Raw genomic sequence first — 23,072 nt, 5'->3', positions numbered from 1 at the left:
TGTGTCCAAGTAGGTTTAATAAAGTACTGTAATTAAGGACAGACATGAGGTACTTGGGCATTGACTTTACATACTACTTCATATTTCTAGTCCTTTACAATCCAGATTGAAATATTGTACTTGTTGTCCCATTACATGTATCTGACAGCTTTACACTGTACAGATTAGGATTTAAATAGAATTAACCTAACCATCATCATATAAAATTGTTTAAATGATCAGTAAAAACAATATCATATTCAATAGCATAACAATATCAGAGAACATTTGTAAGCATCATTAGCACTTGTTTGAGAGTGTAATTATATTTAGCTGATGATATATCCCAGTGGTGTGTTGCTCCTTTCACTTAAGAAAATGATCTTAAATCTTTGTGGTGTCTTGTCATCTTCCAGACTATCGAAAGCGTCCGAGATGGACCATCACTGGGTTGCCACATCATGGCTGAGTGACGTGGGGTTGCCTCAATATTCACAGACCTTTCAGACCCATCTGGTGGACGGCCGGGTGCTGAACTCGCTGAGCCGCAGAGACCTGGAGAGATTGTTCAATATCACTGACCAGTTCCATCAGACCAGTCTCCTCCTGGCAATCCAGCTCCTGCAGATACTCAACTTTGATAAAGAGGTCAGATTATTCAGCAAAATTCACAAGAGATTAAAATAAATGTATTGCTAGTTCCTTGACTACCCTCCCATATCTGAACATGATTCTCATTATTATCCACCATACCTGTAGCTTGAGTGCATGATCTCAGCAGCCCTTATCCTATCCTGACCTCCTTCTGTCTTCAGACACCGCCATACAAGAGCTTTTGCATTAAATTGTGTTGTCTTCTTGCAGGCCCTGCAGGCACAGCGGGCAAAATGTGAGGACCAAGACCGAGAGCCCATTGTTTGGACGAGTCACAGAGTAATGAAGTGGATCAGAGACATAGACCTCAAGGTGGGTGGGAGGTCAGTGACGGTATCTTGTGTTGCTCCAGAGATCTTTGGGGCAGACTGGAACCAGATACCACTCTCTAGGGTTGTTATGGTGCCACATCACTGCTGAAACATTACAGAACAAAACACATTTATAGAAATACCCAAAATATATGTTTTTCAGGATCCACAATGGGTAATTTTTCACCCGTCATCAGACTCATTGTTCTTGTTTTGATCAGCTTATTTTTGGTTAACCTTTAGCTCTTGAAAGTAAAACACTATATCGGCCTGCCTGGAAACAACTAAACGTTTTTTTTTAGCTTGGCTATGACTGTGGTTGGCATTTATTTGCTATTAAATTTGACCTTTGTACCAATATTCAGCCAGCAGTGGCTCAGTTGGGTCCAGCAGTGGCTCAGTTGGGTCCAGCAGTGGCTCAGTCAGTAGGGGCTTGGACTGGGAATCGTAGGGTCGCCGGTCCCCAAACAGACTTGAAATATGGAAAGTGGAGTGCTACTTGGAGAGGCCCCAGTTCACCTCCTGGGCCCTGCTGTGGTGCCCTTGAGCAAGGCACCGGATACCTCCAATCCCCCCTCCCCATTGCTCCCCGGGCGCTGCACAATAGCTGCCCACTGCTCCTAGTACTAGGATGGGTTAAAAGCAGAGGACCAATTTCACTGTGTGTGCTCTGCTGTGTGCATGTATGTGACAAATAAAGAGGGTTTCATCCTCCGATTCTATCTTCTATCTATTGTTTTCTGCAGGCCAGTATATAAAGTCTAAAGTCTGTGTGTGGGTTCACTATGTGCTTCTCAGGAGTTTTCAGACAATCTTCAGGGTAAAGGGATTCATGGAGCTGTGATGGTTCTGGAACCATCCTTTGACTCAGACGCCATGACAAAAGCTTTGGGGATCCCCAGCAACAAGCACATGCTGCATCGGCACCTGTATGAAGAGATGAAATCACTCGCGGTCCCTAACAGGTAGCTTAAAACCCTCAAACTGTTTTGCATAATTGTTTTACTGAAAAACAATTTACTTGAAAGCAAGTTATTTTGTTCTATGAAATAAAAGATACATCCATTCCAGTTGTTTTTGCCTTATAAAATTCCAGGGTCTTGTTAATCTTGCGAATATAATGTAATTGTATGCATTATTTAAAGTTCATGCACATACACTAATATGTCTTCTAATGCCTTGTATTCACAGCAGTGCAGAAAAGGGAAGTGAAGTGATCAGTTCTTCACCTGTGGCTGTAAAGCGCTTTGCTGAGGAGAGGGTGTCGATAAGAAGATCAGGCAAGGTATCATTTCATTTGACACTCAAATCCTATAATTGGAGCAGATATTTTACATACATTTACATACAAATATATATTTGTTCATTTTTGTTGTAATGCACTTTAAACAGCTGCAATTTCCTCCCAAACAACACATGCATGAATAAAGAAAATAAATGTACCTCTAATTTTTGAGAGAGAGTTCCTTCCTCATATAGGATGTATTTCCCCATGTGAGTTGAGTTGACAATGGGATTACGAATAAGGAGAGGAAGTTACATTTTTTGCAAGGTTTAGAAGGGTGACGCATTTAGCAAATGTGAATTGTTTGTTGCAGCTTGATTTGACAATATGGATATAAAATAAGTATTTGTAGGGGGGGAAAAGGGGGCTGTATTTGTTTATCAACATTAGTGAGTAGTCCTGCAATGTAGTGGTAGTTATTTGGACAGTTTCACTTCTATTTAACTGACAATAATTGGATTTGATGATTTTTTTAATATGATGTCTTACTTTGAGAAATAAAATCCACCTACTGTTTAATGCCTCTTTATTTTCCCAGAGTCCGCTGAGGTTACATGCTAGCAGCCACTCAGTGGAGAGAGGTCTGGGCTTCCATGGCAGCTGTGGCTCTCCGCCCAGAGAGGCCCGGGTCCAGGCCGTCCCGCGGGCCAGAGGCAGCCCGATGCACACTTACAAGAGTGTAGAAATCACCAACGTGTGACCAGCCTCAGCCTTCCAGTTGGCCCACATTGTTACCATTGTTTACATTGTTATTGTATTATAGTTGTTTACTACTGAGAGCAACCTACACTCGGCATCGTTTGACTTTTAAGGGGAAGTCTTAAAGGAATGAACCCCTTAATAATTCCAATATATTCTTATTTTGTCCAATATAAGAATAACACTTACCATGAATAGAAACAAAGGTCATTTTTGAGCTGGAAGTTGTAAATATAAGGAAGAAGGAGATTTAGTTTGTTAGATTTCCAACGAAATGTCCGGATGAGTTTCTTATTACGAGTATTTTGAGTTACCTACACAAATACCTGAAAACAATGTTGTTCTTCTTTGATGCCTTATACAAACAGGTCTCCCAGCACTGTTGTGTTCTGCTCTAACTATTTCTTACATTAAATGATTAATAAGTCATAACATGTTTTCACGGTAGATACATATCCTCTGTTAATCTTCTGTGGAGACATGAACTGTGTGCGGTCAGAAGCTCTACACTGAGGCGTTATGTTATCACAACTGTTATTAATACTGCAAATAGTAGCCAATTTTTGATATGTGGGAAAGCCAAATCTGGTAAAACAGTTACATAATCTTTTCATTTAATGAAAGAACGGATATCCTTTTGGTTCACATTAAATGTGAATGTTTAGAGGTTTGTATTGAAAAAAACATCCCACAGTATAAAGATGAAACACAATTTTAAATGTTGAGTTATGAAAGTGTTAATGTGTAAAACTGTAAGCAATTGATCTCTACATGTTTATACTGTACAAGCACTGAAGAAATGGAATTACGTTACTTATATTATAAAGTAAAGAGAGAGAATGTAATGGTATATTTTGTAATGTTTAATCATGTTTTATAACACATAGTTGTTTAAAGTTTCCTCCTGAGCATGAAAACAAGCGTATGAGATACCACAGGGCCCCACTGTGTGCAGCCGAACGCCCGGGGTCAACAAATAGAAAACAGGTTTGTCTGTGACTTTCTGGGCGACTGGTTTATTAACCAAGGGCAAACTTGTTTAAGTGAGAAGATTACACCAGTTCAAACCTGTATGGAAACAGAGTGAAAGTACAATGGTGTCTTCTATGACGTTTACCTGTCTCTATTCCCCAGCTGTCAGAGCTAATTTACATCGACATTAAAGCTGAAATTATGGTCAACCTATCTATCCCAGCCCTGTCATTGTTATTATCAAGACCACTTTATTGAAATCTCTCAGGGATTCTTAATCCTGTGAAGATTTTGAAAATATATGGATTTGTTGTGCATATTATGCTATTTCAGAAACATATGGATATGACAAGTGTCATATTAGTCACATAGCCTTTTTATTTGTTTGTTTTAAAAGCTTTTGACTTGAATAATGCATCGAAAATATGTTTTAGATTTTGTTCACATACGATTGAATGATTGTTTAACCTTAAGGTGAGTCTGAAACGCAGTCGCACCTTAAAACTACCCAGCAAAACCATATCAAGGATACCTTTCAACAAGATCAAAACAAAAAATAAAGTAAAATTTTGCACACAAAACAAACTTCATGACAGCCAGTCCATTGATTAACCACCACAGTAAAGGCAATACACCCAAAACCTTTGGTCCCCAATCTCTATGGGATAGGGGGACCTACAGTTATGCTCATGCCTAAAATCATAACCTAGATCAGCCTCTTCTAAATTACAACAAATACAACTTTTATCATGTCAGATTTTCTTCACATTTTCATTGATAAAAGTTTATATTTATTGTATTTGGTAACAGCAATTGACAAAATCATTCTCACCACAAAATCAATATCCTGCTTTTGATCGTATCCCTCCATCTTCCTCAGCAGATGTGGTTTGCCTAGTTTTTGAGCTGTAAATGTGAAAACATTTACATTGCAGTGTTTTTTGTACTGTACATGGTGAGATTAAATGAAAATGGGAGTTTGAACATATTAAATTCCACAAAAACTGGGCAACTTCATCCGCTGATGAAGATTGTGAGAAGCCATCGATCTGAAGCCACAGCTATTTGCGTGTGTTTTTGTGACGTGTACTCAGGACGTTCGTGAGGATACATACAACCCCCTGCCATAAATAATATTTGAATACCAAAGACACATTTTAACATTTTATAATAGTTGATTTCCTCTACTAAACAATCAAGGAAACTGTTTGCAAAGCTAATGCCACCCTTAATTCGGATTCAATTATAAGTTAACAATAATTATACGAGTTAAATTGATTGATAGTTTAAGATATTTTCTAGCTAAATTCTGAATATGACCTGTTTTCAGCTTCTCAATAGTAACAATTGGCTGCATTTATTTATCTTATATGATAGATGGTCAAACAAAAGAAGCTGGTTGAAGACTATCTGGAATATTATATATTTTGTGTATTATTAATCAAGAACAAATGTTGAGGGACTGTAAAAGAGACATTTTCTAAAATAGTTTATTTTAGAAAGATCTGAATAAAATGAGGACATGCATAACATTAAGGGGTTAACTGACTACCTTGTTTTAATATATTATTTTATTATTCTGTTTCTGGGTGTGTCCTTGTCCCACTTACCTGTCCCCAGAGGAAGTTCAGCCGAGCGGCACTAGGACCAGGCGGGGGACAGACAGTCTTTACAACCAGGGGAGGGAGGTTTCACTACGACTGGAATTTGAACAAAGTTCTTCTTAAAACATTGTCACCTGTAGCAGCTAACATTTTATTTATTATTATAGCGTTTTTTTATTTTAAAATCTCAGTTGAACAGGGTGTCGGATTTTAGCGTCTATATCTTCCTTTTTTCTCGTGAGATCTTCCTGAAAACACCTGCGTGCGTGATTCAGGTAACTCACCGGTGAGGAGGGAAGTTTCTGGGCAGTGAACGGCGGAAAGGTAAGGCCTCTTCCAGATCTCATCCCCCACGTTAAACCATAAACACTATCAGATTCACCAAAGCCCAGGGATGGGGTGTGAATTTATTTTTACGGTGTTTTGAATCAGAGCTCTCTCCGGATAAGTTGAGTTTTTAGTGCAGCTCCTGTGAGGGGACGTGTCTTCCCTCTGAGGTCCCTTCCTACTTCACTAACAATACAATCGCTGTCTGGACGTACACACTCATTAGTAGTAGCCTAGTAGTATTTCATTTGTTGTTGCAGATAATGTTATCCATAGAGAAGCCGAAAAGAAGCAGACGGCAGGACTGTCCTTATAAAAGGATATATCGCTTTTAATACTGGAAATGTCCTGATGTTAAACAGGACACACCCATGCACACCGCCCAGCCATTAACATGCAGGAAAGCTGAAGTTTTTTTTGTGATAAGAAAAAAAACTATGAAGGAGACAGAAGGTCAGCATGCAAACTAACATAATCACAGACAGAAAACAACACCATGACACCAATCTGGTTTCCATGTTTTGCCTTTATAATGGAGGTTGTACAGTAATTGTGGTTCTAAATTAAATGCAGGTCAACAACAGGGCATGTATGTGTGAAGCCTACAGGCCCCTCTATGGCATTATTTAGCAAAACACACAAGGCGATGAGGAAGCCTGATGTTTTCAGTCAGTGATCAAACTGGATGTACTGAAGTAGGGTTGCACGGATCCAGTTGTTTTATCTCTGATAACAAATTCACTACTTATCTACAGGAGAGACACCTACTAATACTGAATCAATAGCACTACTTCCCTTTTCAAAGATATATACTCTGTTTCATTTATATCGTTTTAACTTTATGTAATGTGGGTGAGTCATTTCAGAACTAATATTTGTTCTGTTTAATAAAGACGGTACTTCTCCCTGTAGTAATCCAGTGTATTGGATCAAAGCATTGGCACAAGGTCTGGTACTTGAATTCCTAAAGTGTGTTTTAGTGTTGTGAAATATGGCTAAACAACATCACAATATTATCAACAACCTTGATATATAACAATACGACACATGCAAACATGCAAATTAAACTCTTCTATTCAAAACATTTTTTCTTACATCAACAATAACAGCAGGACATTTAAGTCCCAACTTTGGATTTCCGGTGAGGCCTTGTTGTTACATTCACAACTGATAGTTTGGTACAAGCGCGTAACATTGTACACAAAATAGTAAAGTCTCTTCCTTCACAGCAAAGACCCGTGTTATATCGACATTTCAATATCAATGAGCTTCAGTATCACAAGTAAATGCACTGGTGCCTGTGTATCAATTCCGTTTTTCCAGTCTGTGTACAGAGAATTCAGGAACCCTAAATTAGATTCATCTGGCTCCCCTGCCCTTACCATCATTTCTTTGTCAGAATAATAGGAAACTTAATTGCAGGGTGTGCTCCGTACTAAGGGTTGAACTAATTAATTTGCATTTTGGCACATTGGTGACTTGCTTAAAATACTTTCCTCTTAAATAATGAATTAAAATGCAATCAGTTCTTGTGTAAACACAATTTTGCTCAATGTGTGTAAAATTTGTCCTGAGGATAGAGCAGCAGCTGCTGGCCTGATAATGATTAAAGTTTTAACAGAAATACCTACTTTCTACTTACTTTTCTACTGACTCATTTTTTAGTCCGTTTACAGGATTGCTAATCCCACCGCAGAGGTAATATACTTAAGAGCACACTAGGATGGATCTGGGAATAATTATAATGTTACCGTAAATATACAGCCCTGTAATTGTTTGAGCTAACCCCTTAAGGTAGTTCAGTTTAAACTACTTTTTATTTACAAAGCTTTTCTAGCTGCCTACTTGTCTTCTGTTCATTTTTTTTCAAAATATTGAAAATGGCAGATCAGCACAGATTGGGGAAATAAGGTGTGTGTGAGTCCTAAAACACAGTGGTCTCAAAATTCAAAGCATGGTAACCCCCGAAGCGAGTGTGTGTAAGAAACAATGGTATGATAAACTCTTGAACTTTACAATAGGTAGAAAGAGACTGATACTTGCTTTGAACAACATATGTGTTGTATTTCCAGCTGACTCTCTGTATCACAAGGTCAAATCATTTATCATCCATGTCACCTCAAACATTTGCCCTGAAGTGTACACATGTATTTTAGACCTGCCATGAATTTCTTTTACTGGAAACAAAGATTACTTCAGACCAGCCTGACAACATTTAGATTGCAGTTTGAAAGCTTTTACCTGGTAATCTGTGGTCTGATGCACACCGTGTAGATCCATAGATTTGGGGACTTAAGTGTTAGATATCTGGTGGAACTTTCATTTTACCCTGTTTTCTTGTAATCTGTATTTTCATTCATCCACTTGTTTGTTGCAGACCGTTTGTTAACTGCAAATTCTCCTGATACCACTAAACTGATGTGATTTTCATTCAATGGTTTTCATGCCAATTGTGTTTTAGTATTTGTCATGATATACGTTGACATTCTGTTATATCACCAAGGCCTTTTTTTGTGTCGTGCCATTCTTTGAATGTGAGTCATTCGGCTCATTGAAACTGTCTCTCAGTTTTTCATGTTAAGACATGTATGGGGCTACCACACTTGTTGTTTAAATTTAACCTGTTTTCTTTTCATCCTTCTCTCCCACTCGTGATTCTCAAAAATGTCTCAAAGCTTTAAAATAACATTATATTTTCACATATGCATATTTATTACAGTGACAAGCAGCAGCATGATGCAAAGACTCAGTCAGGACATTGTTTTAATTGTTTGTTGCAACAATAAATTGCTTTTCAGAGAAAATCTGAGCAGGATTGAGACCAACCATCCCTGAGAAAATCTCCCCAATAAATCCTAAAATGTAAAACATTTGAATGGACAACATCACACATTGAACAACGCGTGCTGTAAACAAAACGCTGTAAAATAGGAGGAATGTGCATGAAGAGCATCACTTGTGCAGAATGAAAAGCTCTTGGAGAAAACATTGTTGCTTTTGGATTCAAATCGACTAGTATACAAAATTTGTCGTCTAACGTTTGTCGATAGTAGGCACAAATCAGGAGAATAAAAGTTCCCTGTACACCACATGAGTTTGCATAACAACCTCATCATGGCTAAAATACATCGTTGTCAAATCACATTACTTGAATTATTTTATATGATTACAGAATGACAGCTTCACGGTGTACGTCTTTATCTGTAGTCTCTTCTCACTGTACTGGTGATCCTATGTGTTGCAGCTTGTCCTGCAGGGATGTGTTCAAGTCGAGGTTTATGCGGCGATGACAACCGTCCCAACAGAGCCTCAAGCTCAGAGGGCTCTGGCTCTGGGGCCCACTATGCCCTGTGTGCCCTGGGAGTGGGACTCATCGCCCTGGGCATTGTCATGATTGTGTGGACCGTGATACCCATGGACGGAGAGGACACCCCCACCTCAGCAGGCAACTCCACCGGTAAACCTATCAATGATGATAAAGAAGGAACAGACCGAGACTCAAAATCCCCTACAGTGGCTATGGTACTGGTTGGAGTTGGTGCCGCCATGTTGCTTTTATCCATTTTCCTTGGTGTGAGGAACAAGAGGAGGCGAGGCAATGCAAGAAGTCAGGCAGTGGCAACAGGAGTTCCCCTCATGAACCACGCGGCAGGGCAGCAGGAGGAGTGAGTATTGGCTTTTTCTTTTTGTTTAACTTTTGTACCCTGATTTCTATCTGGTAGTGTGACCTCCAACAAAAGGCTACTTTTATTGGGGAAAAAAACAGGCCTCTAGGACAAGAAACATTTCTACCTGCAATATTAAAAGCCAGAATCCTATATTTTAATCAATACCATGATCCAGCTAAATGAGTAACCCTTCTCCATAAGACATATATTGTTGTCACATAATTTAGTAGTTTGAAGTCTGACTAAACATTTATCATGGGAGATTTTCTGGAGAGAGGAAAGGGGGCTATAGTCAATATTTTTAAAATGACAATGGATCAAAGAGACATTGATCATTTAAAAATAACGAGAAACAAGAGAATTATGACTGGACTCTTCTGTTCAACTCCACAATGCTTTAAGTGTCTTTTAGCCCATCAGTTATTTTTATTAATCACAACCTTTTTGGGGTAAGTCTCGCTGCTCTCATAGCATTATTTTTGTGCTGTAGCTACACCTATTGCTCAGGACCTGACAACACAAAGACACAGATAGCCAGTGAAATACTGGAGCATTCAGCAAATATCAGTTAAAAGACAGTGAAAAATGTACCTATATTTAATAGCGGGACACGAACAAGAGAAATATAATGTTTCTTTCTGCTGGATACAAAGAAACAACATAAAAATCAACATAAAAAAGGATAACGTGTAAATGATCTATTAGCAGCTTGATTCTGCAGCCCCCTTAGTGGTTATTTTTCCTATGTATTTTGTTTACACTGCACTTTCTCACTGAGGCTCATCTCTGACGTTCTTTTGCAGAGCTGCAGACCCGACTACATTCAACGTGCCAAGCTACGAGGAAGTTGTTGGCAGTGATGACTACCCCGTCCGCCAGAGCAATCTTCGCAGTAGCACCTCCCAGCTGCCGTCCTACGAGGACATCATAGCTGCTGTGAATAACGAGGGTAGAGAGACCAATGACAACCCCACTGAAGACGCTCCTCCGAATGATGCCGCAGCAGCTCCGGCTGAACCCGCTGGCCTTACGCCAAACCCAAGCCTTCCCACCCGCAGCGCCAGCCGGGCCAGCCGACTACTGCGGCCCCTCCGGGTGAGGAGGATCAAGTCAGATAAACTGCACCTGAAGGACTTCCGCCTCCAAATCCGCACCCCCACACAAAATCCAGTGACCATTGAACCCATCACTCCACCACCGCAATATGACAATAAGGTGCCAGAATTAGAGTAGTGTCTGTCGCTGATTATTGAAAAAATATCTCTGTATAAAATGGACTACCAATAACATTTCTGAGAACCCATTTACAAGGTTGGCATTAAGTAGGCTAAATGTGGCTTGAAGCAGCGTGATGGAGGCCCAGCAGGAGAGACCCCCCTGAAATGAGAACATTGTCTTCATTGCTGACGCATATTTATTCTGTAATAAAGCAAAATTAAGTCTGTGTTAAAGGTTCTGCTGTCACAGTTGAGATTTTGTGATAGACACCCTGCCATAATTTATGCCAATCATGCCTTTCAGTTTTATTGAATAACAATTTGTGCGTTTTAATGGACAATATTGTAAACGCATAAATTGTTTTTCATCTTACAGAAGAACTAAATATTCCTGGTGTGTTATTCCTGATTAGTTTTGAGAAGTTTAAACCGTATTGTTGTGATTCAAAAAGGGGTAAAGAGAAAATATTTTCTGGAAAAATGTGCTTTTAAGTATCCTACAGTGTGCAACTTTTATGTGATTGGTAATGCACTGAGATCCAAAATGTAGAATGTATTGTCCATGTTTGTTATTTGTTGTAAGTTGTTTTTTAAGTATTTGTCTTGAACACACTGTTTCCTGAAAATGAGAAAGCCCTCCGTATGATGTCCAGTGTGAAATGTAAAATACTGAAAACAGTTATAATCTACTGTAACACTAACCACAGAAAAACTATTGGATTTTCTGGTACAACATGGATGTTATCAATGCATTGTTTTTCAGGACTCTTTTAGAGTTTAAAAGTTTAAACTATGCTTTAGGATGTTTGCAAAAAAGTGGTGGAAAATGTTTTTCTATTTTATTCAGGATCATGTCAAGATTTTATACTTTTTGTTGTTAAATATCACTGAAAATTACTTGTGTACGTTTAATTCTTTAAACATTATCTCCCTTAGATACCAAGATCAGTAAAAGTAAGTAGGTCCTCTAAATACATTTGTGCCATGATTTTAAGCTGTAAATTTGATAAAGCTGTATTTATTTTGAAAGAGATAAATAACTTCATCGTGCTTCCTGTTAATAAAATCTAACTGTAGATGTTTGCTTTGTTATTTTTTGTGTCACATTGACAAACTCCCTATTTGACATTCTGCTTTTGCACAAATTGTGGTGTCTTAATAATCATCGGTTAATATTCAGCACCCTCAAGTGGTTGAAAAGGGTAAAGTCCAAACTAGGTTGATTCGACTTGTCGAGTCATATTTTCTAGGTGTTATATTGGAATACTTCTATGATTACGTTTTTGAGAGTGATATTTAACACTTAAATGCACCAGTTTATAGAAAATGATCCATCTATTCATGTTTATTTTATTAATAGCAGCACTATCCAGATTATTTACTTCAGTGTACTTGTAAAAGCCTGCATTGAAAACATAACTTCTGCGGAGCAAGGAAAGATGGCAAACACATTAGTTGAGAAAATAGCTGACATCGTTTTTCTTGTCAAGCTATTAATTATAGCTTGACATTTTTATGACATGCAGAACTATAACTTTTCTAATTGTTTTTAATGACATGCCATGACATTTTTCAATATTATATGTACATACTATACTGCAGTGTGGTTGTTTTGAGATGCCATACCTCTTTTATCAACATTTTCAAACACAGTGTGACATTTTTATAGTTGTATCATACTATAATATCATATTTTAATGTTTTTTTTTTATGGATTTACCTTGCTATGACTTATTTAATGTTTATTAAATACCATGTAATGACATTTTAATGACATTTTTGATTATTTAAGTTTTTTTTTACGACGTAATTTTACAGATTATACAATGACTCTTACAGTTTTTCTTGAGATTTTCATGATAAATATTTTTTTCTGTACTTTTGATGACATGTAACAACGTATTACTCTTTAAAAAAAATGTTTTTTACGTATAGTGGATACTGGATATTCAGTAGAGTAACTTAAACATATCCTTAAGAACAGTACTTGACTATGTTACCTACCACCAGCGTAAAAATCTACAGTTTCAGGCTGACCTTCTTAAGCAAATAAACAAATGTTAAAAAAAGTTTCCAAAAATGACAAAACTGCTGATCCTAAACCTTAAACATGAAATGCTAAAGTTTATTTGTACATTTCCAACATCCACTTTATTTTGTCAAGCCCCTCCCCTCAGTTCAGAGGGATTTTTTCTTTTTTTAATGTGCAGCTGCCATGTAGCAGAGGGAGGAACAGCTGGCTGAGGGAAGAGCCAGCCCGGGGAGTCAGTCACATTCCTGGCTGGGATTCAATGACTGAACCAGACACAAACAAACAGAGAGGGCGAGAGAGGGAGAGAGAGAGAGAGAGAGAGAGAGAGAGAGAGAGAGAGGGAGGGAGAGGGAGAGAGAAAGAGAGAGAGAAAGAGAGAGAGAAAGAGAGAGAGTGACTGTGAGAGAAAGAGAGAGAGAGAGAGAGAGAGAGAGAGAGGGGCTCACACATTGAGTGAGTGGGGAGACAGACTGAGAGTACGCCAGACTGAACAGACGAGGCATATTTCGAGCGCACATTAGGAGTGCGTAAAACCGCAGGAGCGTATAGAAACACGGTACCCGGTGATTGTACGTTGGATAATACGAGTTTTGAGTCCCGGAGTTGTCGACTTTAATTGCGTCTTCCTACAAGAACAGCCCTTGAGTGTTCAGTAGCCGTCAAATTTCTGAATGGACGAGCTGGGAAGCTTCTCGGGTGACATGGAAATGCGCGTTATTGAGCGTGTAGCCGGATGCTGAGGACGCTCGATCCGATAAGTCAATTTCAGCTTTCATTTTGAGTTTTGAACTCTGTTTTCCAACCGGCGACAACATGGAGGGTACGAGCTTTCAGCCCCATCCCGGACTTCAACAAACTCTGAAGCAGTTTCATCTGAGTTCCATGCGCTCTCTCGGAGGACCGGCAGCGTTCTCCGCTCGGTGGCACCAGGACTCGTTTTTCGGTAAAGATGGAAAGTCCGTCGAGATGATGCTAACCATGCCGGCTCAGACGCCTCCGATAATGTCAGGTCCACTTTTCATCCCGTCCGATCGCTCCACGGAGAGGTGCGAGACTGTCCTGGAGCGTGAGCCCATCTCCTGCTTCGTGGTCGGCGGTGAGAAGCGCCTGTGCCTGCCGCAGATCCTCAACAGCGTCCTGAGAGATTTCTCTCTCCAGCAAATCAACTCAGTGTGCGACGACCTGCACATATACTGCTCCAGGTGCACGGCGGACCAGCTGGAGATCCTCAAAGTGGTGGGCATCCTTCCCTTCTCGGCTCCGTCCTGCGGGCTGATCACCCAGACGGATGCTGAGCGCCTCTGCAACGCTCTCATCTACGGGGGCACCTACCCTCCGCACTGCAACAAGGAGTTAGGTTCCCTGGAGTTGGAGCGAACCGAGAAGAGCTTCAAAGTATATCATGAATGTTTTGGCCGGTGTAAAGGCTTGTTTGTCCCGGAACTGTACACCGGCCCAAGTGCCACCTGCATCCAGTGCATGGATTGCAGACTCATGTTCCCTCCTCAGAAGTTTGTGGTCCACAGTCACAAGAGACTCGAGAACCGGACGGTCCATTGGGGATTCGACTCCGCAAACTGGCGGGCTTATGTGCTCTTAGACCCGGACTACACCGGAAAGGAGGAAAAGAGTCATCTGGAGGAGCTGCTCAAAGACTTAAAATCAAAATATGACCCTACGGGCAAGCGGTCCAGTAAATCGTGCAGAGTAAGTCTGTTTTGTTTCACCTTGTTATTAACTTGCACTTATTTTGTTTTGAGGTATGTTGTTTTTCTGTGGATATTTCAACAGCCCCAGGCCTACTACAGCATCTGCATTAATTAACATTAATTCTGAGAAGGCTTCCTTCTCATCAGGCTTGTCACTGTCTGCTTTGATTTATTGTATCCACTTTATTTGCCCCCCCCCCCCCCCCCCAACAGAGTTATAATGCAAATCACATGTCACATCCCATCTTTCTGTGTGTAACCCTGCACTATGAAACACCTCATAAGAAGCCTCACTCACCTCATATATGTCTGGAAGAGGTGACAGGGAAGCCTCTAACCATCAGCTGAAGCCCCTCAGCATCCCCCCCATCCTCCAAAACTCACCGATCCACCCCCCACCCTCAGGGTTACCCAAGGGCATCTGCATTATGATAAATGGAGACTCGATGATATATTTTATTAGTGTGAGAGGGAAGAAGGGGGCAGGGAAGCCCATTATAGTGCCACGAGGTGGGGAAGGGGATAAGAGTTTAATGAGGTTTGGGATATGGAAATGTGCGTGTGTGAGAGGAAAGGGGTTGTGGCTGGTCAGGATAGGATAAGATATGTGTTTGTGTGTATGTTGCTTGGGTCAGAGATGTTCCGTTTTGGACAAAGGGCCAGGAGACGAGGTGGCTGTTCCTCCGTCACAGGGCAGCTGTTGTGTGGGACTCTGCTAATGAGTGGGCATCTCTGTATGTATCACCATGGAGCTGCTCCAGTCTGAGCAGGAGCCAGGAGATGTCTCACAGGGAAACCTCAGTTCTCTCTTTGAAAAATTCTTAAAAAATGCTACTGGCTTATAGAAATATGTCTGAAATAATGACATGGGGGAGGTTATTGGTCTTACATGCAGCACACAGACGTCCAAAACTGATTTATAGCATGTTTCCCCACAAATTGAACACAGACTCCTGACAACGTCTTTGTACAGACAGAAAATATGTCTGTGCAGAAAAAAGTCTTGCACCTGTGGCTAATTTCTTCCTACCTACAGTTAGCAGGATTTGTATGTAGGTGATGTATCACCTGTGAGTTATATATCTTCTGAAAATGGTGAGTCCTGCGCTGACACTCTTTCAGTGTGTGTGATATACTCAGGCCCTGAGCATCATGGAGGGTGCGTGGCGGAGGGGGCAGTGCGCTGGCTGTGGGTCACTGTCAGTCGTGTCCCAGTTAGCAGACAGGACTGGTCCTCCGGGAGCTGCACACCAGCGCTCCCCCCATACATCAGCCTGACAGGCCAAGCTGCTGAAAGGTCGGGCGGGGGTTTGCAGACCAGGCTTGGCTCTGCTTACCTATGAAACAAAAACTCAATGTTATCGGCCTGCCTCAGCCTCCCTCTGATGTCAGAGTGTTTTATTAACCAGAAAGAGCCTCGAAGGTTGCCTCCTCTGCCTGTGTCATCTGTCTAGACTCCCACCTCCTCTACTGTACGAGGTGAATGGTGCATCTACAGCAGTGGTGCAGGAAACTGCTGAGAAGATTAATGCTGATGAAGCAAGTGTTTTTTTGTGGAATAGTTTTAAAGTTCAATTTTCTAGATTTAAATGTGATATACAATTATTCTTACTGCTAGACTGTGGGTGTGAGAACATAAACCTCCTCACAACAGTCGAAGATGGATAAGAAGGGGGAATAAGAGCAGTGAACCATTGTGTCTGTTTTGCATCAAATCCAGCATTTGCTCATTGAGCTCTTTGCGTAATGGGCAGATGAGGGCAGATTGCTGAGAGAAGGCTGCAGACTCTCTTATTCAGAGGATGCAGGGTGTGTGTGAGCCAGGCCTTGACATGTGTTGTCAAAGGGCCGTGACCCCTGACCTTTCCCCAAAGACACTGACCCAGTCTTCCCCCATTCTTTTCACACCATCCAATCACATGCCCTTGTGTCCAGTCCACTGGCCAGATGGCTGCCTGATAAAGGACGGAGGGATATACAGTGGACTGATAACACAACTCTCATCTGCAGCTTGATTGCAATTAAAAAATTACAGTATTCTTTATCTCAGATACTAAATTATTATTTTGCTGACACACAGACAGAAAATGTAAATTTCTCAGTGTCAAATTCAAATTCCTTTTTGCATTGTGTTGAACCTTGCGTGAAATAATTCAAATGTTAACGTTTCTGATTAGCATGACAAAATTGAAGAAAGAGGATTGGAAATGCAAAAAAGTCAAATACTTCAGAGCATTAACTGAAAAAAAGAATCCCCTAAGAAGTGAGGGCAATGTGATCAATCATCTGACTTAGTGGAGAGTAAAAGGGGACTCTGGAGAACCATGTAGACCCTTCTTAATGGGATGGATATTAAAGTCATTCAACTGAGGCCAATTTATACCATTTCACATCCCATTGTTCTGCTCCCTCAATAAAATTAGCCTCCAACCTGAAGCAAACCAATCGTGTGTGTGTAGAAAGGTAAAGAATTGTGTGTTTTTAATTATTAGCAGTTATCAGAAAGGGAATGAAAAATACCTTCCTCTCTATCAGGGCTCTGTGTGTTAATCTGCGCTTGTGCAGTGTGTGCATCTTTAGGTATAGCGAGGATACAAGTTGTGTTTGCATGTAAACAGGAGAGTGTAATGACTGGATCAGCTGTGCGGGCCAGATTAAAATGAGCTCTCTGCCGGCTCATTTCCATTCCCATCTGTCTGATGACCTCTGAGAAGCACTGAAAGCCGACAGCGTTCATCTCTTTGGTCCTTGATGGGCCTGTCTGCCCAGTGATGACCCAGTCAGCTAAGACCCAATCCGCCCACGTCATCCAGACACATGGAGTCATTTGCATTTAGCTCAGATCGAACATGTTTCTTAATTTTCTCCTGCTGCAGCCAATGTATTTTCTTGGTAGTTTGTTGAAATTGCTTACTTCTTGCTTCTTTTGAGAGCAGTCGCCTGACTACGTAACCCCCCCTGAACTCCCAACTGACCAACCTCCCCTCCCAACCCCCCCAAAAGACCATCACCTCGTCTATGCAGTGGCTGCTGGGAAGAGCGTTTTGGCCAAAGCACAAACAGTGTGTCAAGGCAAAGGAGTGTCAGGCTTTCCCAGGGGTTGTGGCCTTCATTCTGCGAAGGTTGACCCCATGTTAAAAGGGTGTCAGCTGGGGTTCTGTCATGGGTGATGTGTGCTAAAGACCTGCCGCCTCCTTTGTTTGAGGGCCGAGCTTTCAGAGGCTGTGAAGTGCAGCCATTTCTCTTTGTTTGTGCCTTGTTTCTTTGGATTGGTCTGTAACCTCCAGCCTCTCCCAGGGTGGGAAATCCATGCTTGAGATTTTGCCCTGTCACTGGTTTCCTGGTTTGGTGCTCAAAGACAGATTGGAGCCTGTTGTGGTGTCTGCATGTCTGATAGAAGTAAGGCTGGGCCATAGTTCAATATTATTGTCTGTAATTATATAATATTTTCATGATTTTCTCTTACAAGTGTTTGTTTTCCATACCAATGATTCTGACAATGTTTAACAAAAATCTTAGTTATGGAAATTTGCTTTTTCACACAAATGCTTTAAACAGAAAAAAAAAATATATATATATATATATATATATATATATATTTAATTTAAAATACATTAGCAGCCATGCCCCATTTATTATATATAATAATATCATGTATTATAACAATATTAGAGAATATTATAATATTATATAATATAGAGAATAATGTGATATTTTGATGTTAAATTGATTTCAACCATACTGCCTTTGTTTTTAGATGTGTTACAGCTCAAATTAAAATATATACAAGTATTTACTCCATAAGTTAATATATGTTTGCACTGTTGAAATACATTTTCAGATTTTTAACTTAAGTAAAAATAGCGACGCTACTTTAAAAAAAATACTATATAAGTGCTACATATAGTAACGTCACACATTCAAATCTTAGTTCAGTAAAATATAAATATTTAGAAGATAATAATATAAATTATATTACAAAAAATGTATTTATATAGCACTTCATTGGTTGCAAAATCAAATAGCAAGAACAAAATCTGAAGAAAACACCATATAAATGCATACATGCACGTTGTCAGAATTTTATTGTAAGAAAGTTTTTTTGTTTTTTTTAAGAACACATTTTATGACCTTATTGTACTCAGCAATATAAATGTAAAAGAACGTTTTTCTGAAATATCAGGCACTATAAGGTCTTCTAAGTATATTGCCCAGCTCTATTTCTGATCATTTCATGTGCACAGTGTTTTGCTCCATTCCTCCCTAAACGTCGATGACACAGCACAGTGCTAATGTGTGAAAGACTTCTTGTATAACTCTCGGAGTGAGGGAGGAGGATGATTAGTGTTGATCAGCGACGATGAGATGAGAAATGAGATGAGCCCTGGCTGTGACTGCAGTCAACAAGCCATACAGTCCGTCGGTCCGTTAGTGGCAGAACAGATGCCTGTATGGGTTAGTGTTATTCCACAATCATCATCAATTCCTCCTCGATCACCTCCTGATTTCCAGCTCTGTGATTAAGAGTCAGGCCCATCTGGTGCAGAGACAGGAAATCCTGGAGTCTGCATCTGCTGTTGGCTGAGCTACTAAGCTGCTGTAGTCATGGGAGGGGGGTTAAACTCTGATAATCCTACATAACCCCTGGAATGCAGAGATCACAGTGCACATCAAAACCGTCATCTCCTCTGGACAGTGTCTTCAGGAACATGGATAGACTCAGCCAGAATGAATGTCAGCCATGGTCTTTCTCCTCCTTCTTTGTCCTACTCTAAGCATCCTCACAATTTATAACCAGTCCCTCTGGAATTATCTAATTAGAGCATGAATTAGATGTACTGCGGAGAGTGCGCAACATGGAGAAACCAACAGTGAAATTGTGCATACAATTCATGTTTCCTGATGAGACTTTAGAGGCCAGACACATTGCAATATTTATTCCCTTACATCTTCTCTCTGTCTCTCCTTAATGACCCTCAGCTCTAAGCTACATAACTGTTAGACCACATTGGAGATGTGCTAATGGAGCTCCAGCCAGAGCAGAAGTAGGCCCTGCTGGTGCCATATGACAAATCGGCATGCTGCTCTCGCCTACAATCCGCCCACCGACCACCTCCAAAGCTATCATAAGGATTAGCTCACGCAGCTAAACCAAACAGACTGCTCAGTGTTCAGACAGCATTTGGCCCAAATCGTGCTCGTGCCTCCTGTTTTGATGGCTGGCAGATCACAATCGGGGCTGCTATCGTTCACTTGTAACTGGTGCGGTGCCAAGTTGCAGCACGGAGCCTTGTGTGGCTGCGGGAAAAGCAGAATGAATGTTTTAAGGATTTACACGTCTCCCTTGCTCTTTGGGATATGCATAATTAAAATTTTCGGATTAGGATGGTTTAGATTAACTTTGAATTCTCTGCTGAGTTCTGACGCGGGGGAGACGCAGAGGGGTGTGACTGCAGTTTTGTCTTCGTCTGCCAGCGGCATAAAAGCTTTGAGCTGAATTCTGGAGAAATAGTTCACATTACAGACCGGTTTTGTGTATGTGTGTGAGTGTGGGCAGGTGTGGACCTCAACATTTAGAGGTCTCTGTCAGGCTCCACACACTCTCAAAAAGGACTCGTCCTCTGTTGGAGTCTGCTCCGTGCGCTTGTGATTGGAGGGCGACTGTGGTTGCTAAGCAGAGCTGCTCTTCCTGTGCTAAATAAGAACTTCGTGCTCTCTGGCTGGTGGGCTCAAAGAAGCGCGCCAGAACATACAAAAAAAACACACATACATGCATGTATACAGACACAGTGCATAGACCTCTTACAGTACGGAGACCTTAGCCTCCTCCATTCACCGACCATCCTATTTCATTGTGACCTCCAATAAAAGTCTCTCCTCCTGCTGCTTTCCTTTCTCCAACTCCTCCTCCTCCTCCTCCTCCTCCTCCTCCTCCTCCTCCTCCTCCTCCTCCTCCTCCTCTCTGCATCACACACACTTATCCCACAGGTCAGTACTGTACAAAACTCCCCTCTCCATCACCAAGACCTCCATGTCTGACACCTCCTCTGCCCCACCACCATCACTCACCTCCTCCATTTGACACCTCCTCGACCCTGTAGGACACACACACAAAAACACACACATGCAGACACAGGCTCTCCTCCTCCACTGAGATCTCCTACTGCACTCCCCCTCACACTGTATTATACTTAGATCTCCACCTCCACTGTAGTGAGCACATGCTGCATCAGTCTGTATTCAGACTGGCCTACATACGCCGCACATGTATCACTGTACTGTTCCATGGGCGCGAGGGCTGATCGTCTACTTATGAAGAGATGAAAACTTGCAGTCTGTCTGTGTTTTGTTTAGATAGATGGATAGATGGATAGATGGATGGATAGATGGATAGATGGATAGATGGATAGATAGATAGATATAGATAGATAGATAGATAGATAGATAGATAGATAGATAGATAGATAGATAGATAGATAGATAGATAGATAGATAGATAGATAGATAGATAGATAGATAGATAGATAGATAGATAGATAGATAGATAGATAGATAGATAGATAGATAGATAGATAGATAGATAGATAGAAATGAACCATCCTGTATTCCCTTTTCCAGGCTTATTTCAAGAGCTTGCATGCGAAAATGAGTGGGATCCACATAATTTTTCGGCTTCCTCCTGTTTTGCTGTGTGCCATTACAGACGCCTATCATCTCACGTATCGGCTATGCCGCCAGAACATTACATCTCAAAATCTGATCTTAAAGCTCTGATTCTTTTCCCTGACAATCTGCACGTACTGTAGAGCTCCGGGGCCGACCCTCTAATAAATGGTTTATTTCTCTTAGCTTGGTTTCGCAGGGGTCAGAGCCTTGGGTTGTACAGCAGAACAATCATTCAGTGTTGGTGAAAAGCTGCGAGCCCCTGTGTGCTCTTCAGACCCTCTCGACATGCTTTCTTGCAGAGACGGAGCAAAGCAGCATTGTCAGCAGGCACCCGTATCAAATGAATTCAGCACAGCTGTCCTAGCCGACTCTATTGCAGTAAGGGGGGGAAAAGTTATTTATTCAGTATTACAGTCACCCCAGGATCCGTCATGGTCACTCTTCGCCACAGCATCATCTATTCAGATGGCTTTTTGTTTCCTATTTGACCTTGCTAGTCTAGTTTATTACTTCACTGAAAAGCATAATGGACTCAGCAAATGCGTCCATATTTGGTTTCTAAGTGTGAGCCACACCTTACTCTCACTTTCTGCTCTTTCTTTCTGCATCAATACAGCAGGGTCTTCATTTATAAAGACAGGCATTCAGATGGGCCACAGTACCTCACATGCTGAGGACACCTCTTTCCTTACCCCCCGACTCCCCCCTTTTTGCAGGTGTCTAATAGTTGCAGGGTTGCCCCGCAGTGTGCTTGCTGAGCAGGCTGCCCAGCAGGGCCTGCCTCCCTTGTGCTTGTGGCGTTGACAAGCGTCTGGCTTTATTTCCAGCTAGTCGACGAGTGCAGACATAGACAGCCATGGCCTAAAATAGAGCAGGCCAACGCTTTATCCTATAATGAGGGGACTATTATAAGCCTTGTGTCTTAAGCAGAGTATGGCCGGTGTCAAGAGAAGAGGTAGTACACGCATCATCTTAAAAACACGGAAAGCTGCTTTTCAGATTATCATCAAAATCACCTCTCCTTTTGGCACCGACAGTCTTAAGCTGCTGCACAGGAGTGTGTGTTTTAGTGCAAGGTCAAGTGACCTTTCAAGATTTACTCAAGAGAGGATTTTTTTAAAAATGATGACGCCTGCATGATAGTTTTAGAATAGAAAACACATTTATGGTGCAAAAAACAAGCTGGTATTTTGGATTTAATTAATTCACTTCTGACTTTGCATCAATTCAAAGTTTTAAATTAAATGCAAAGAAGATAGTCTGGTTGGGGCATCTGTCCCATATGGAATGTATGAATTATTCCAGAGGTAATAGCAGGGCATTGTTGGTGCACTCATCTTCACAAAGACGCCCATCTCTGCATGTCCACGTTTAATTCAGGCCTTTCAGCTGCCCAACTGTACAGGCTTTTGATATAATGAGTCCCTCCAAAGAGATTAGTCGCCCTATCATCAACACAGCTCCCTAATTTCTCTGCCTTTGTTGTGGTGCAGGCTGTACTAAATGGGATAAAGGGGCTTGGCCGGACATAGTGGGAGGAAGTGGCTTTTGTGTGGCTAGCAGGTGCAGTGAAATGACAGTGGGTTTTTTGGGATGTACATGCTGGGCCACATGTATGTGTTTTTGCATGAAGTTCTGCGTCTGGTCCATCCAGCAGGGTATGTGCTCCCCCAGTGCCGCTGATATACACCAGGAACCTCTGGAGCTCGACTTGAACCCTCAATCACAGGGCTCCTCAGGGATTTGCAGTAAATTCTTCAGGCGAATGGTTTTCTCTCCCCTTCCTCCTCCTCCTCCTGTTTCTCTCTCTCTTTTTCTGCTCACATCTGGTGAACAGTGCTAGCACCCCTGTCATCTTTTACTGCGTTGAGGTCATTTCCACCCTATCGGTAAAGTGGAAACACATGATGTGCAGGGTTCGGCCTTAATGGGGTGGGGCTGGCATGGAC

At 41.3% G+C, this 23,072-nt stretch overlaps 3 protein-coding genes across 3 annotated transcripts in view; all 3 read left to right on the top strand.

Moving 5' to 3' along the window:
- Nucleotides 1-375: 375 nt before the first annotated feature.
- On the top strand, nt 376-4,113 carry LOC134882716 (kazrin-like). The gene is made up of 5 exons (XM_063910608.1): nt 376-627; nt 844-945; nt 1,743-1,909; nt 2,136-2,229; nt 2,768-4,113. The coding sequence occupies exons 1-5, from the start codon at nt 415-417 to the stop codon at nt 2,927-2,929; spliced, it is 738 nt and encodes a 245-aa protein (XP_063766678.1). The 5' UTR covers nt 376-414; the 3' UTR covers nt 2,930-4,113.
- A 1,424-nt stretch (nt 4,114-5,537) lies between these two features.
- Nucleotides 5,538-11,792, top strand: tmem51b (transmembrane protein 51b). Its single transcript, XM_063910607.1, has 3 exons — nt 5,538-5,828; nt 9,076-9,496; nt 10,303-11,792. Exons 2-3 carry the CDS (start codon nt 9,090-9,092, stop codon nt 10,730-10,732), a joined length of 837 nt encoding a protein of 278 aa, XP_063766677.1. The 5' UTR covers nt 5,538-5,828; nt 9,076-9,089; the 3' UTR covers nt 10,733-11,792.
- Nucleotides 11,793-13,186: 1,394 nt separating this feature from the next.
- Nucleotides 13,187-23,072, top strand: part of skib (v-ski avian sarcoma viral oncogene homolog b) — a 29,790-nt gene continuing 19,904 nt past the window's right edge. Inside the window, exon 1 of the mRNA XM_063909959.1 lies at nt 13,187-14,455. Coding sequence (XP_063766029.1) covers nt 13,562-14,455 — 894 coding nt within the window. The 5' untranslated portion in view covers nt 13,187-13,561. The remainder of the gene's footprint in view (nt 14,456-23,072) is intronic.

Source organism: Eleginops maclovinus, chromosome 20 (assembly GCF_036324505.1).
Source record: "Eleginops maclovinus isolate JMC-PN-2008 ecotype Puerto Natales chromosome 20, JC_Emac_rtc_rv5, whole genome shotgun sequence".
Taxonomy (NCBI): Eukaryota; Metazoa; Chordata; class Actinopteri; order Perciformes; family Eleginopidae; genus Eleginops; species Eleginops maclovinus.
This window is presented reverse-complemented; position numbering and strand designations above follow the sequence as displayed.

Bases quoted from the DNA above. Each gene is read 5' to 3' on its own strand.
- LOC134882716 (XM_063910608.1), top strand. From the start codon at position 415: ATGGACCATCACTGGGTTGCCACATCATGGCTGAGTGACGTGGGGTTG. The intron at 946-1,742 runs GTGGGTGGGAGG...TGTGCTTCTCAG, and splicing joins TCAGAGACATAGACCTCAAG to GAGTTTTCAGACAATCTTCA. The intron at 2,230-2,767 runs GTATCATTTCAT...TTATTTTCCCAG, and splicing joins CGATAAGAAGATCAGGCAAG to AGTCCGCTGAGGTTACATGC.
- tmem51b (XM_063910607.1), top strand. From the start codon at position 9,090: ATGTGTTCAAGTCGAGGTTTATGCGGCGATGACAACCGTCCCAACAGA. The intron at 9,497-10,302 runs GTGAGTATTGGC...GTTCTTTTGCAG, and splicing joins GCGGCAGGGCAGCAGGAGGA to AGCTGCAGACCCGACTACAT.